Here is a 17,323-nt window from a genome sequence, read left to right as displayed (position 1 = left end):
AAGAGCTGGTCGTGCCCGCAGCACAAGCACTTCATTTCTTTCGTGTCTTTTCAGTCATCCTTACCATGCCAGACACGACTTCTCTTTCAAGTTCCAAAATGACTTTGGTTTTGTTTCATTAGGTGTGAACGGTGGATCACCAGATGACAAAACTGACTGTTTCTGAGGTCAGTCCTTTCCAAACGGAGCGTGCAAAGTCCCATCTGTAAGTCTGCGCAAGTGGCACTTCCAGCTACTATGCAACAAGCTCTTTAAAAGAATATTCTCAATTATTTCCTTTGCAAAAATGGAAATTCTAACCAACAGGTTTAGCAGGGCTAGGGAAAAAACAAACAAACAAAAAGTTGAAAAAACCCCTGCACTGGTTGCTCTTGCTTAGAGTAAAATCCACTGCAGTTGATATTTCTTAAATGCTTTTTATTTAAATCCTCAGATAGTTCCGTAGGAGCCTCTCTAGGGTGCTACTGTCACAGCAATCGCACCAACAAAGAAACCAGCTCTCAGAAATAAGGCACTAATTGTCCACGCAACAAATCACTGCCAGCCCTGTGCAGTGACCTGCCCATACCCAGCTGGGACCAAGGTCACGGGAGGCAGTTCCAGTAAAGATCCTTCTGTCTCACCCTCTCTAGATGTGTACCTATTGGAAAAAAAAAAAAATTAAAAAAGTTATCTGATTAAAACATTCCTCCTCAAACTACTCTGTGAGCACACTTCAAGGCCTTCGCGTTCACTCACTTCATCAGTAAAAGGAAAAATGAGCTGCTGTTGGCTATTTTTACCTTGATCACCCTAGCGCTGTTGGTAAACTCTTCGCCATCCTCACTGAGCGGCGCAGAACTGCTGTGAGCAATAAAGTCCGACTTTGAAATTGTATCTTGAAGTTTCAGATCGACCTGCCAACGGGGCCAGAAGTATTTACTCCAAATATAAAACACAAAGCCATGCTGGGTTTTAGAAATACATAAGCAACCACTGAAGCTAGACTAAATTAATGAACATGTGTGTTCCAATTCCAATGGACAGGACGGCACTCGTATGGCTTCACTTAGTAACTTGTTATGATCTATGCCTTATAAAAAGGTTTTTACACATCTGAAACACTCATATACCAGTGAGACAAAATCAGGATGTAATCAAATCTCCCCGGTTTTATGTACAAATCCCTTGGGACTTCAAGCTGCAAAACTGAACGTAAATAATTGCATCTATTTTCTAATAAAGACCATGTGCCTCCAGAGTTGAGCACGCAAGTTTTCAAGAGGTCTGCATAATATTTTTAGAGGTATTTCTACTTCAAATAAGCAATCCCGTTAAGCAGAGATAAACACACGCACACATCAGTGACCTTGTTTAAACAATGCACCAATTATTGTGATAAATCTGGCCGCCAAATCTAAATATAGACTTTTAGGGGAATAAACAATGGAGTTGGAGTGGAAGGCAGACTTCTCGTATTTACTGTTTACCTAATTATCCAAATGAATGTGCAATTTGGCCTCTCTCCCCTTTCCAGGCTGCGGGACCGCTTGCCCAGCCGGAGCCAAGCAAGCTCTGGCTGTTACTGGAATCGCAGCGTGATCCGGCACATTTGATGCTGCGAGTGCACTTGGTGCCATTTCAAAACTTGCATCAGGGTTCGGGTATGTGCGGACGCCGCTTCCCCCAGACAGCCCCAGGCCTGACACAAGGCAGATAGGCACCGCAGGGCTGAGTCACAGCTACACAAACAGCCATTTTTTATTTTATTTTATTTTTTTAATTAAATGAAGGTGGGGGGGGGAGAGAAAAATCCCATTCAAAACCCACTCTAAGTTTCCAACTTCGGGTACTCAAGCAGGAAACGAGGGGAGGAGGGGGAAGGAGGAAAAAAGGAGGAGGAGAAAGCTCTTTTATTCAGGGTTATATTTTTAGACTATTACTAGTTTTGTTTTGTCATCGTGCTACAGAAACTAGACCTGTGTGAATTAATGCAGCATTATCCTTTCTAATTTTTGCTAAGTCCATGCTGCAGTATTAACCTAATCTGCTTACACGGGACATGGCAGGACATTTGCTCCATCCCCCTTGCTGCGGCTGATTTTTTTCCACCACAGATATTCCTGACTGCCATATACATCCAGCCATACATTCCCTCTTTTCCCAAACCAAATAGACACAGGTAGAATTCCCCCCTTTTGTGTTGGGAAACAAACTGTGCACATGCTGAGGACACTGAACCCGAAATCTTGATTTGTTTAGAAGCATCCCAAGGTAATGCAATTTATAACTGTAATGTATAGGAAGGAACACCGCCAAAATGCTTTTCTGCCTTGCTAAAAATACCCACGACTTAAAGCACCTTTCCCCTTCTTGATCCATTGATTTTATAAAAGTAAAGCTTGATTTTGTTGGGTACAGTGAGGCTAGAGGAGAGAAATCTGTGCTCGCTACTCCCCACTGTATTTAATTCATAACAGTTATGTAGTAAATTTATTGTTATTGTTATTATTGTTACAAAACAAGTTAAAACTAACTTGTGTGTTTTTCTTAACAAGTTTCTCTCCCCAGCTGTCATTGGTAGGGTTACTGTCTGGCTATTTTTTTAATTTCCTTTCTCCACACTTGCACAGCACAGCCCAAACCCGTTTGCAACTTCCCTCCCAAGTTGACACATACATCAATTATAAAGAAATACAACAACTTACAGTAAATAAATCATTTGGGGAAAAAAAAAAATATGGAGCTCAAGTTGCTTATAAATATCTTCAAAAAGGAGCCTGGAAACATTCCACCCCGGGCTGGCAATGCACAGGCAGAAGTGGTGGGGAGTGGCAAGGGAAGGGGCAGACAGAACAGGGATATTTTTTGTCTTAAAGTTTTGTTTCCTTCTTTCCAAAAAAACAAGAAAGGCCAGGAAATCCTCCCTGTTTGGCACTCCCAACAGCATCATATTAGATGAAATAGAAGGCCTTCGCTTCCCGTTCCCTCCCCACTTCAGAGCAAGTGAGGACGGAGCAGGACGACGCCGACGGCCGATCTCACAGGGATGCTGCAAACACAAGAAGCCACGTAGGTCAATTCTGCACAAGCTTGGGGTTATACCAGTTGGTTGGATAATGCGCAACTTTTATCCCATATTAATGCATCAGGTTTTTTAACTATGAAAACCCAGATCAGGTCTTAAGGTCGGTAAAGCTCCTCCTGCATTTCTCATCTCTAAACCAAAGGTTAACTGGCCAGACTTCTTGCCAAAGCCAACAGGCTCTCCTCTTACCATCACCAGCCGGAAGGATTTTGCCATAGAGATGGTTAAAAGGGAAGGAGTGACGTGGAAAAGTAGGAAAGGTGGTGGAACACACTTAAAAACCCCCTTTCCAGCCCATTCCTTGGGCTCCTGCTTCGGAGTGGTTGTGCAAACCTTCCGTATCCCAAGGGCAGAGCCAGGCGCAAACAGCTTCACACCAGAAGGTACGGGATTCATACACGGTTTTGAGATTCAGGGAGAAGCTGTGTGGGTTTAGCTTCACGCAGTCGGCATAATTTCCCACAGAGGCCAACAATCACCTGCCTGTATAAATACACACACAGGGACATCAGGACAATCGAAAACAAAACAAAGTTTCTCCTCTCTGAAAAGCTGTCAAGCATATCAAGTTCTCCTATTATCTTCTTGACTGTCTAAAAACCTGATAGAAGAAAAGTTGAGTATTACCCTGGAATAAACTGGAACAGAGGGGGAAAAAAAAAAAAAAAAAGGATAAATCAGAGCTTATCTTCTTAAAATATAAACCCCTCAGGAAATATAATTTGCTGCAATTAAATATAAAAAGCCAATCCTCAAGATAAGCCTTAACAAATCACTTTAAGAGTTTAGTAAGCTGTGGTTTGGTTTGGGGGGGTTTTCAACGCATGTGTTAAGTGTTTTGGACTGACCTGTCAAATCTACTTCTGAACTTCTCACGACTGATGAACACAGGAGCCAGAACAGAAAGTGTGCACGACTGGTGAGTTTCCAAGACCACCAAACCAACCTTTTCAGTAAAGAGGTTTAGAATATTTGATCTGTAAACTAGCAAGAAGTCTCAGGTCTCAGCTTTTATCATTCATAACTTGACTGAACTTCTGCAGAGTGCGATTCATTCATCTACCGGACACAGCAACATCACCACGGGGAGCTGAGTATCCTGCCATCCAACTTTTTGACTCGGGCTCTCACACATCACCAAGAAATTCTTGATACCAAAGTGCTTGAAAAGAGCTGACAATGCTACAGATATTTACTGTCCTACACAATCGCTTTTGCACTTAAGACAGGTTTAATTGCTGATATTTAAAATAAACCTTATACACTCTTTAGATACAAAAAGTTATTTTAATAAGATCTCCGAGTCTCCTTGTCTTTCCTCTCTGGGTCACTAAAGTTTAGATACGGGGTCTATTTTCCGTACACAGAGGCATGAGCTCTTTTTTCTGTATTTTCTTATGTACTTTGTTCCATCCACAGAAATACGTTCCCCAACCAGCTAAGAAGGGAAACGCTCTGTTCCCAGGGCAGACACCAGGATACATCGTGTACTCACAAGACAGGGTATAAGATCTCCCACACTTTTGCCCCAAATCCCAGCCATTTTGCAAACATTCAGCATGATTAAATGAGGTGGGGTTTTTTTGTCAAGCGAACAAAAATTCACGTTTCCTGCCAAACGACATTTGGATGTTAGAACGTGCACCCAATTCAGCGTGTCTTAGTGGTTTGGGTGGAAATTCAGGTACTCCTATTTTAAGAGACTGAGATTGCCAAGCTGCAATGGTCGCTTGACAGAAGGAGGATTGTTAAAGCTGTCAGGTCCAGAGAGAATCAACTTTGTATTTACTTGTGCATCCTGGACTGCAAAAGTACAGGCAAACGCAAGCACATGCAAGAGTCGTTGCTCACGTTGGGCTGCTGTTGTACCCTGCAGAAGTTCTCACTATGAGGTGACCCTGTTGGAGCGTTTTGTTGTTCTGAGCTGTTTAAAACCTTTTATTTGGGCGACTGTGGGTTTACAACTCCACAGTTTCAGGTGGGACATCGCAGGAACCTGTAGCAAAGGTGGGAGAACACAAATACCTCTTAAACTGACCCTGTTACCAAAATCAGCCTACAGTGGAATTTCAATTCTACAAAAAGTTTTCCAGAAATAGTGCAAGATCTATACAGATATGATCACATATCAGTTTCTTATTCAGAATCTTTTTGTCACATTCACTGGGAAAAAAAGCTGGGTTTATTCCTGTCCTTCATTCTTCTACCCTTCTGGGTTTTTTCAGTTACTTTATCCTCTTTCTCCCTTGCTCTCCCCAGGTAACAGCTACCAAACACAACCAATAGATAGATAAAATCACACAACCTGTATTCTTCACAGCTGAATGGTCCATTCCATTCCAATCTATAGGGGTTTTAAGAGATCACATATCAGTGAAGTTACCAGAATTCACTCACCTGCTCCTCTGCTTTCAGTCCATTTTTGAAAGTCCTTCTTACAATCACAACTCTAGACTGTCAAACGAATCACAATCCAAAAGATTTCACAATGCAAAAGACATCTATTCCAACACCGATTCAAATTTTCTCTTTTTAATACTTTCTAAAGTTAGCAGTGAAAGGAATATTAAAATGAGAACTTCAGCTCTTTTACCATTAAATCCTCTAAATTGTGTACTAGGTAGTTACGGGAATTTCTGAATGAACCAGAAGATGGCAATTTCTACATAATCCCACCAAAGGAGGGTGGAAATCACTGCTCTCACATTCTTTTTCTATTATTAAATGCAATATAATGAAATGCAAGAACTCCTACTAAAATAACTGAAGCCAATCACCAGAAACTGCACTACTGGGAAAATTAAGCAGAATGAAAACAATGCAGCAATACAAAAGAGATTAGTGACACACAATTTCTCACTAAAAGAGGAATAAATGTGTATTTAAAGCTCAGAAATTTAGAGCCAGGAATGAGAAGGGAAACATCACACAGAGAGGAAGGGGAAAAGGAGGAAGAAACATGTATTTATCTCAAAATCTTAACTTCAGGGATTGCAGAAGGAGCAAAGAAGCAGCAAAGAAATTCCAATGCAGTTTCTTCTGACACATATAGGTCTAATGCCGCCATTACTTGGCCATATGCATTTGTCAATTTTTGTAGAGCTCTTGAAATCTGACAGCTAGAAAGCTGTAATTTAGCAAGGGTAGTTATTCTTGAGCACTTACTCAGGAAAAAGCCGAATTTAGCTCAAGAGAAGAACGAGGCACTGCCTGTGATTGTCCCAAAAAGTAACTGGTGATGTCAAAAGATTCATACAGGGACTTTTAAAGCTTTAAAATCTACAGACACAAGCAGGAAATTAATGTTTGTACTTTTTCTGATTAGTGTAATTATAACTTTCAGCCCCAAAGTAACTTTCAGTATTAACTGAACTCAAAGTCTAAATTCACTCTTCCTTCTACCTAAACCGTCATCTAATTTGTTCTCTCCTCTCTGGCCCTACTAAGCCTGGAAATCTCATTTTCAGAACTAATTTTCTCCCTTACTGTCATCCGAGAACAGCCCTCGGGATTGCAAATTTAATCATGATAATAGCAGAAAATACTGACAGGCGAACCTGAATGCAAAAAGTGTTTACACCATCAGCAATAATCGGTGTTTATTTACCTAGTGGCAGCAGCAGAGAGCTGGTTAGCAGAACGCAAAATAGCTCCGTGTCACAGGTGATATTACAACCACCTCTGTGCATTTTAGGTGGATAAACACGGAGATATTGAAAAAAAAAAAAAAACAGAGTATGTTCAACAATTAAGATAATTTAACATCGATAACGAAACATTTAAAAACCCTTCCCCATTCAGAATTACAGTGGCTTTCCTCTGGCACGGCTTAATTCAGTATGGAATTAAATCAGGAAAAATTGTACCGCTCACTAAAAAAAGCCTGTCCTGAAACAGCTGGGGTATCCACAGCGTGTGATGGAGGGGAAAAACTTTGAGTCTCGAAACTCAGAAATCCCCTGGACAGAGCTCACTGCCTGTTGAACACACCAAGGAAAAACACAGCCAGGACACTAAACAGGATTATTAATTGAGTTTCTGGAGCTGGAAAGACTACGGCGTGGAAATCTTAATTATCTTGTGAAGAATCCAAGCCCAAATCTATTGCAGAGCTAGAAAGGAAAGCCTGGTCCGTGGAACTGCTAGAGAATACGACTTGCACCCCAGGAATAAAGAAATACCCTGTTTTGTCATGTCAGAAAGGGGCTGCAGATTTACTCCCACAAAGAAAAGCAACTATGAGACAAGACAAGTAGCCGAGATCTCTTGGTTATTTGTAGTGAAGAGTAGACACCGAGATATAAAGAACAGGAAAAAGTTTACTTTTAATATGAGGTGTCTTCGGAGAGTGATTTATTACTAATGACAACTTTCCCTTTTAGAGCCTAAAATGTTTTCATTGTTTCAAGAAATTAAAATGAAGAGATACATTAAGTTCCCAGTAAAAAGGAATTTATACACGCTCTAAGATTTTGTACTTTACACCGCTCCATTTCCTCTCCCTGCTGCAATTACCTGTCTGCAGAGGAAATAACACACGATGTTCTGTGCTAAGCTAGAAGCTTTATAAGAACAATGAATATAAAAGGTAATGACACTTGATTTTTAAACAGATTTTTTTTTTTCTTTTAAGAACATTAGAAGACTTTTTGAAGATGGGATTCTGATGGCTCCATGACAGAAAACTACTAAATCCAAACCAGATTCAGAATATTTCCAACACCCTTACCACAAGATTTTTCAATAAGTGAGATGTCTTTTGTTAGTAAATATATTCTATAGCACACGCACTTGAACTGGCACCATAAATGTCACTGCACTCAGGTGATTAAATTAATACTGAAGCTCCCTTAGCTATGGCGTTCTGATATGATCATTCAGTGGCAACTATCTTTAAAATCTGTACTATTTCATGTATGGCCATTTACTGTAAAGGTCCCCAATGCATCAGCCTCAGCCTCAGGTCTAAGATATTCCTCAAAAAAATCCTCCGAGGTACCAGATATTGCAGAGATTTCTGTTAGACTATCCTTATTTACCTGCCAAAGGAAAGTAACATTAAGACGATGCAACCATTAAGGCTGTTGCTTTTCTGCTATTTGAGAGCTTTGCTGTGACAACTGTAACTTTACTTTAACAGCTTCTCGCATCCAACATCATCTGGCACAACCTGCAGACGATCCGGCAGCACCGTCCGTGGCGATGGCGCTGAAATAATGGGCGTCATTTCAAACTAAAAGGAAATGCAGCATATATTTAGAAAACAAAGGATATTGCTTAGCTAATTACTTCTACGTTTTTTGCTGCTTTGCTGTTCTGTAACATTTAAAATTTTCCATGCAGTTGGTCTTTTCGTATTTTACAATGGTGTCAAGAACAGCCAATTTCAGTTGACTTAAGCGCCTCTGCAGCTCGGGCACGGCTCAAGCTAATTTCAGTTTATCTCAAATCCAAAAAACGATTTTCTCCTGCAGTTGTAGACCAGCAGACAGGCAAATTCAACCGTATTTTAAAAGTAACAGCGATCTCAGGAGAGGAGAGATTAACACAATAGCATTTGTTAAGCTGGCAAAATGCCACGTGCCTACTTCGACCTTGAATTTTAAATAACTTTTTTTATTTTAAATAAAGATTGAAACCTTTGGATGTTCGGTTTCACCACCGCTTCATGAAGTGTTCGTAAGTTCTCTGCCATAACTAACCTCGAATATTTTTATACAGAGGGGTTATTAAATAAATAAAACCCAAACAAAAACAAAACACCCAACTGTTTCAAAGTAAGTGGAACAGAACTGCTGCTGAAATAGGCTCTGACCACATCTATTCTTACGCAGAAGTCACCACTGAGAAGTCCCTTCTAAAGCCCGATATTCTTTCATTTAGTCCATTAGTCCTGAAATCTCCGAAAGCTGCTGCAGTTGCTGGTGGATAAGCAAAGACATGAATTTGGAACGCACAAAACCAAGAGCACTTTCAGATATCCTACAAGTAAATCCCTCACTCGGAACTAAGAATGATAGGAAAGATGGGGTTTTTTAATGGCATGAGAAGAGTTAAATAAAGAAGAGCAGTAATCAGGCACAAGCTCTACATAGTAAAGACAAAACGCTCATCGGCCCATTTTGCTGCAGACTTTTCCTCTGCCAGAATTACACATGATAACACAGAATAAAGTGCAGAGATCTATACTCTTGCTGCTCCCCATACTTTAAACACTGGAAAATAAGCACTGTGAGTGTCCTTTATGCTTCCTTATAATATTCCCTTCCTGTGCCATGGCTTTTTCCATCTGACCACTCATTGCAATGTTCCTTTTATCCACGCACCCGTACCAAGCTCTGGGCAGTCAGCTGGGATTGTAGAATTGAGGTCTCAGCACCCAACCTCCCCCAATGAAGAAACCAAACTGGCAAACAGAATGAGTGCTTGCATTTAAATAATACACCCTATCCAAATAGCTTTTCAACAGTTATACCTCCTCTGGGGTCACTCTCCCGCCAGCTGTTATTTTATATCATCCTCTGAGCATCCTCAACTTCCTCGCATCCTGCAGGTACTTAAAAACTGCATTTAACACACATCCCCACAGCGCAGATAACGAGGTTTATGTCTAAAAAAACCACCCCTCTCCACAGATTCTGAAATAATGCAGAAAGTTATCAAAAGCAGACACTTATTACATGTTTCCCTACTGGCTACGTTTCCCTTATCAAAGAATTGTGCTTTCAAACACTGATGGGCTGAAACTCCTTTGAAGAAGTCTATGCAAGGTAAACATAAGCTCTAGTCATTTAATATCGGAGAGACTTCTCTCTAATAAGACCCCTCTCTGTTAATTCTCAGACAGCCTTTTTTTCCGAGTGAAATTTCAACTAGAATCATTCCATCTCCTTATCTCTGAAACAAGGAATATATTTATTTATTTACTTTCACTAAGTTTCTTTTTGCAAATACTGGTTCATCTCATTTACCCAAGGTCCCCAGTTATTTCCAGAGAGACCAAGGAGTTTCTTCAGCTTCTTATATTTGTCACCCCACGTCTGTCACAATGTAATCAAGGAGATTACTCTGTTTCAAGTGATATCTCTGTTTTCACTAGAGGCAGAAGTCTGAGAAGTCTGGAGTGAAGAGAGACTAGTAAATTTGGGCTAGAAGGACAAAAATTGCATTTGCCAACAAGATCTCTTTCCCAGCAAAGGCCAAAGCAATACTTTGCAAATCCAGTCCATAACTTTCATGTGAGACACCACTTGCATCTGCGTCTGAACTGTCCCCTCCACAAATACAGGAATTACCAACACTCAGCAGCTCACACAGAAGTCCCGTTTCCCAAGAACAACCTTTCGTTAAGGTTTATACATCAATAGAAATCGGCACTTGTACAAACCTCACCACACACGGCTCAAGTTGTGCCCTTATCAAACCCTGGAGCAGGGAGAAGTTGCTCCGCTTAGGGTTGTTTCAGCCTCTGATAACTCACCCAATCAGACCTAATTATAATTAGCCTGAGTTAATGAAGAGCCTTCTACCCTATTAAAGATTGATTCACTCAGATACGCCAGTGCAAAAAATTATTTCCTGCTGGGGCAGTTTATGATGTTTGCTTTGCAGAACAGCGGCATGAAGAAAGGACACAGGCACCAGAAAGACACAAGGCTCATAAAATAAATTCCTGAAACTTGAGTCGGCCTCTTCAAAACACTCACCGGGTACGCATATAATCACGCTCCATAATTATTCTAATTTGCACAATTAAGAGCTGAATAAACACCATAAATTTAAATTAAAAACCTCAGGCACAGGCTGGCGCTGCTACTGGAATATTTTAAAATCCAAAACATACAGCACTGCTGCTGCTGATTTCTGCAACATGAGAGCACCTCGCTGAAATCCAGCTAGGTACTTACCACTAAATCAAAAGAATAAAAATAAAGCAACAAAATTGCTTCTCCTACAGCTTTTTAGCATTGTTGTCTTCTCAATCCCATCATTTTGTACTGACACAACAGTTTATATGCTCCTGAGGTGCCCATCTCTTGCAACCTCTCCACTCCCACTCAAAATCCCCCAAATTAAAAGCCATCCTATTATACAGACTGCTGCTGTTATTTAGCCAAGCTAAGGCGGGACATCCCAGGGCAGGCTGACAAACAGACTTAAAAGTAGCCACGTCCCATAATAGCACATTGCTCTGGAGAACTGTCTTCTCCACGGACAAAGGTTTTGGCATTTCCAGGCAGCCGCCTCACACTGGAAATGGAAGACAAAAAAACCCCAGCAGTACCCAAAAGCTCTCTGCCCGCGACCATGTTTCTCCTCCTGGGCACCTAACCCAGCACTTTCTGACCAGTTATCTTCTCCATCAGGCAAGACGTGTCTCATACTCACCGCTCCACGGCTTTGCCTGCACTAGCACCTTCCTCATCAGGCTTGCCATACCGGAATTTTTACCCGCGTTGTCTAAACCTGCTCAGGACCAAACCAGGTGGAAGAGTTCAAAAAAGCAAAACCCAAAACACACGTCTGCATCTAGTCCTTGCGTCTCTGTCAGCCCCTCGGCTTTTTCTCCTAAGGCTGCGCAGCGTCTGGGCGAAGAAGGCTGAAAACACACACACACACACGCGCGCGTGTGTGCACACGCACAGGAAGCTTGGAACCGAATCAGTATTAAATGTACCGACTTCCTTCTTCATGCTCCAGTATCTCTGCTGTAAACAAGCGCTGCGCATTAGCTAAGCCAAGCCGAAAAGTCCAGCAGAGAAGGACAAAAGAAGGGAGTGGCTCCGGCAAGGAATAACTGTTTTAAATACACAAACATCTTCCCATCAGATTAAAACGAGGCTTTTAAATTAGGCAAGTTCTGAAGCCATTGTTGTGACAGAATAACTCAAGACAAACAGGAGACGCTGTTTCCTCCTCTGGAGAGGTCTCCTGGATTTCCAGTACGAAGCGTCCCGTAAGCTTTCCGAGTGCCTGGATGAAAGACTTGAGAAGTGTTTGTGTGGCTCTGGGGACAGAGGGCAAAGAAGGAGAAGATTAATGCAGAAACAGGCCCCAGAAGAGGCACCACCAGCTACAGCTGCTGCACCTTGCAGTGTAGGTGCCACGAAGGAGCAGGGGAGGGATGCTGAGCCACCAGCCCTGCCCCGCAAGCCGGTCACCAGCTCTCGAGGCCAAGGTCAGCCTGGCAGGAGCACACGTGTCTGCAGGGATCAGGCAGGAGCCAACCGCATCCTCTCTGACAGTGTTTCATAAACAGCCCGCGTGTGTTTTGAGAGATCTCCGCCTCACCCTCCACAGCTTCAGGCTCCTTTAGTCTTCCGCAAGTTTCCTCCACTGTTTTAAGGCACTGGCAGATCCACCTCCGAGCAAACTGGAGAACACACCACCAGCGTGCATCAGATATGCCACCAAACCCTTTTGCACAGACCTGGAGGGCTCTAACAGAGTCATAGAATCATTTTGGTTGGAAAAGACCTTTAAGATTGAGTCCAACTGTTAACACTGACAAGTCCACCCCTAAACCATGTCCCTAAGAACCTCATCTCTGCATCTTTCAAACCCCTCCAGGGATGGTGACTCCACCACTGCCCTGGGCAGCCTGTTCCAATGCCCGACAGCCCTTTCCAGGAAGAACTTTTTTCCTAATATCCAATCTAAACCTCCTGTGGCACAACTTGGAGCCATCTCCTCTTGTTGTTATGTGGGAGAAGAGACCAACATCCTCCATGCTACAACATCCCCACTGCTAACAATAAATGCTTTCTTGACAGATAAGAGAGCAGGCAGGTCAAGCTCTCCTCACCCAAAATGCTCCAAAGGTAGATGACAATGGCTTTGACCACTCCACTAGAACTCCAGCAGGCCCACACACCCGGAGGCCTGCTGCCTCCAAGCATCCTTGGAAGAAACAGGAGGATGGCCAAGGCATCTTTGGTCCATCACCAAACAGCCCAACAGTGCCCATCCTTGGCCAGGACACAGCTGTAGCAGCCGCTCTGCTCCAAAATGCAAGTCCAGGGGACTTCTCCACAGCTCCCGCAGCAGGAAAGGCGGAGATGTGGCTTCACAACACTAGAAACTTTTCCTTGTCTCTGAAAGTATACCAAAATTACAGTAGTTCTCAGTCCGGGCTCCTCAGCAGCCGGTATCTTTATTGACAACAGGAATGAAATAGTGGCTGAGCACTGTGTGTGGTTTCTCACACTAAGTGCCGGAGAGGTCAGCACAAGAGGCTGAGTGAGAAGAAGCTGGCAGCTTGGCAATGCTTAGCCCCAAGACGATAACAAGCGCCTGTTTGAAAAAGCTGCCATCTTATGCCTTTTCAGACAGATGCATGTTATTTATCTTCCTGTCAAAGACCACTTATCTCATAAAAGAACTTTATTACATCTAAGCTGAAACACAAAGATCTCCGACTATCCAAACGGCCTTTTTATTACCGCATTGCAAAGTTGGCTACTAAAAGATTCCCCATTTTTTTCTTGCTCTCTCAATACAGCAACAGCAGATTCCACAGTCCACCTCTTTCCCCTCCCCTTTCCACTCTTTCAAGATAACACCAAATTCCCATAAAAGTAAAGTAAAAATAAACTGCTGCTATCCCTCCCGGCATGTAACTGCGAGATCAAGAGGCTGGGGTTAAAAAAGAGATAGAGCTGCTCTTAAAATCAGAGACTCCACATGAATCTTCCCAGGAAACATGGGACAAGTTTCACAACAACCCTCCACAAAGGAGAGAGAAGTCCAATTACAGACAAGCAGGGGAACACAGGGCAAGCAGCACGTAAACCCATCATTCTTCTGCCAAAGGGCTTCTCATTGTTCCACTGCCCAAGCTTAAAAAGTGACACTTCATTAAGGAAGAACCAGACACTGTTTCAAATCTGCATTTCCATTTAACCAGAAACAACAAAACATGAGTCCACATCCATTCAGACTGCCCAGCCACACAGACCTATAACTCACCATAAGACTGTGCCTGGATACATACATGGGTGTAAACGCGCACATCCAGGGACAGCGCAGGACCATCCCCAATCTCTTGTGTGGCCCTTGAGAGGTCAGGAAGCTCACCTGGTGACCAGCACCATCATCATGCAAGTCCTGTTTGGGAAACAGATCTGTACCCATAGAATCATTTAGGTTGGAAAAGACCTTTGAGATCATCAAATTCAACAGTTGACCTAACACTGCCAAGTTTACTACTAACCCATGTCCCCAAGAACCTCATCTATGTGTCTGTCCAACCCCTCCAGGGATGGTGACTCCACCACTGCCCTGGGCAGCCTCTTCCAATGCCCAAAAACCCTTTCCAGGAAGAAATTGTTCCCAAGATCCAACCTAAACCTTCCCTGGCGCAACTTGGGGCCATTCTCTCTCATCCTATCACTTGTTACTCGTGAGAAGAGACCAACACCCTCGATGCTCCAAGCTCCTTTCAGGCAGGTCAGAGATCAGAAGGTCTCCCCTCAGCTCCTGTTCTCCAGCTGAACCCCCAGCTCCCTCAGCCGCTCCCATCACACTTGTGCTCCAGCCCCTCACCAGCTCCGTTCCCTTCTCTCAACTTGCTCCAGCGCCTCAAGGCCTTTCTTGGTGTGAGGGACCCAAAACTGACCCCAGGATTCGTGATTTGGCTTCCCCAGTGCCCAGCACAGGACGGTCACTGCCCTGGGCCCGCTGGCCACACCAGTGCTGGTAACGGCCAGGATGCCGGTGGTCTTTTTAGCCACATGCTGACTCTCAGTCAACCAGCATCCCAGGTCCTTTTCCATCTTTTCCACCAAGATAACACAAGGTTCACCTAGTCCAATACACCAGCTAACTGCCTTAATACAAGTGTTTATATGCACATCTACTGAAAGACTTCCAGAAATTTCATTGTTTGAGTGTAATGAAATCACTGCTACAGTACAAAACACAAATCATGTCTTTAATACATGTCAGCCGAAGGCAGCTTCACATTAATGCCCTCACCCCTGCCAAGTACTGAAACAATTACCGCAAGAATATTAATGGGGTTCCTCAGCAGGATGATGCGATTATCATGGGGAATCTCAGGAGGTGCTGTGAGACTCTGCACAATGCCTCAAATTTGTATCAATTTAGAGAGCAATCACTTGAGGCAGCAGAGGCTCCTCGGTCTGGTCACGGAGAGGGTTCCACGTAATAAAAATAACAAGTCCCAGGATGAGACCGCTTGGGAGCGAGGGAAAGAAAACATCGCTGCTTCCACCACCGGCACTTGGAGGAGTCACAGCCCTTCACATTTTCGGAGAGGGAAAAGTACGACAGCAGCTCTACTGCTTCTCACACCCCACGGGGAGAAGAAAAACTGTGGTATCTATTTAAGGTCACATAAAAAGCAGAGTCTGGTCAGTTAAGCCCTTAAAGAGGTTTCTGGGATAAACACTGTAACACTCAGAGATAGGAATGGAGACAAGGAAGAGCAGCATGGAGGCTTCAGACCAGCAAAACTGTGCTTAAACTCTTCGACTTTCAACCCCACTTCCCCAGTATTGGGGGCTTTTGCCTGTTACACCCCAAATTTAACGGTATATTTTACACTTCTGTGGTGAAAGCCAATTACAGCTCCTCACCTGGTTCCAGAAATGCAAGAGGCCAGGCAATCTCCCGAGCTGAGCCTGCCCAAGTTAAGGGCTTTCTTGGCAACCAGCACTTTCAATTAATCTTCAAAGGTTGAATGGTTTAGTCTACAGCTTCAAAAGCAGCATCTTAAATCTGGCCATCTCCCCTTTTCTTACCATAGTGATTAGATAAAACTATAGTAAAAGCTGGTTCCTAACAAAGTTCTTAAGGTCAATCATATTTTTAATATACATATATATGTACACACACCAAAACAGTACTTGGAATTTTTGCTTCAATTACAAATACACTCAAAACCAGAGAAATCATCACCTTGGGTAGCTAGGATCCCAGTCTATATTTTACATTTGCGATCTCATAAATATGACACGCAATTCTGCATCAAGACATAAAGAGGATGTTGTGATTTCAGGTCACATTTGCACTAAGCACCCACTAGCACCTCCAATTTTACAGGCTTTACCAAAAAGGAAGGACATCCTCTCCCCACCCTTGAGTACCTCTCCTTCTATAGACTCTTTAAAATAAAAAAAAAAAAAAAAAAAAAAGGAAAAAAAAAGAAAAAAGTTGACACCCAGCACAGTGACCTGATGTTTTCCATGCCCTGGCCCTCTGATAAGCACACAAATGCCTTCTGCTGGGCGTTTTCCCTGTTGACCTTCCTGACCAGGAACATTAATGCTCAGAAGAAAACGGAACCTAATGAAGTAGGTAATGATACTAAATATAAGCAATGAGTCAAATCACTTTGTTTCTCAGGCGCTCGACTTTGAAGCAGTTTCAGAAGTGCACAAACACAGTCACTGTGCAGACCTGCAAGAGCTGAGTATTCCTCATTTTTAATTTTTTTTTGGTTTGGTTTTGTTTGTTTGTGGTTTGTTTTGTTTTAAGTGAAATGTGTTCTTAAAAAAAAATAACAGAACTCTGTGAAACAGCTGTAGTTCAGGCAATTCTTTATAACAGCCATTAGCATGAAAAAAACCCCATCGCCAGGGACCATCTGAAAAAAACATTATTACAACTGGCACAAGTAAAGAGAAAGAAAGTACGGCAAAAAGCGCACAGGACAGGGAGTATCCAGGAGCCCGCTGTGATTCTTTTCAGAGAGCTCCTGCCATGGGTTTGGCAACTGGTCAGGCAAGAGAGATTAAATGGGCTCGGATGGCCCCGGCCAGGCACAAAGCTGAGCGTGAAACGGAGGAACCTGCTCCCCAACTGCAGCAGAAGGACGGGGAGGGGTCCAGAGCGTTGAACCGCCCATGAAAGCCAAGTGTCGAGGCTGGCAAGGCGACAGAAAGCCAGCGGGAGATGCTCCCCGCTAGGCGAAGGACGGCGGGACGCTGCTTTTGAAACAGAAAAACCACACTTTTTTTAACAAGAAGAGATTAAATATCTAACGGACAAGTCAATGGAGGAAATCAATGATGCATTAATAGTTTTGATCATTCTCAAAGTATTTAACACTGTCTGCATTCACAGGCTTCACTTAAAAAAAACCAAAAACCCACAGATGAAAGAACTGCTGGGTTACTAAAAAAATAATATTCACATTCACATGCTCATTTTTTTAAAGTTTATCTCTACAGATATTCACCAGTTCCCCACCTCCCACCCCTGCAAATTGTGTCCAATCTGGAAAAAGTCATT

At 42.9% G+C, this 17,323-nt stretch overlaps 1 protein-coding gene across 3 annotated transcripts in view; it reads right to left on the bottom strand.

The window, feature by feature from the left end:
* Positions 1-17,323, bottom strand: part of RASAL2 (RAS protein activator like 2) — a 180,731-nt gene that overhangs the window by 131,925 nt on the left and 31,483 nt on the right. Inside the window, exon 1 of one of the 3 annotated variants that reach the window (XM_065648932.1) lies at positions 11,456-11,725. The exons of the other annotated variants lie outside the window; for them this stretch is intronic. Coding sequence (XP_065505004.1) covers positions 11,456-11,504 — 49 coding nt within the window. The 5' untranslated portion in view covers positions 11,505-11,725. Of the gene's footprint in view, positions 1-11,455; positions 11,726-17,323 lie in introns of those variants that run through there. 3 annotated transcript variants of the gene reach the window in all.

This window comes from Caloenas nicobarica, chromosome 20 (assembly GCF_036013445.1).
Source record: "Caloenas nicobarica isolate bCalNic1 chromosome 20, bCalNic1.hap1, whole genome shotgun sequence".
In the NCBI taxonomy this organism is placed as follows: domain Eukaryota; kingdom Metazoa; phylum Chordata; class Aves; order Columbiformes; family Columbidae; genus Caloenas; species Caloenas nicobarica.
This window is presented reverse-complemented; position numbering and strand designations above follow the sequence as displayed.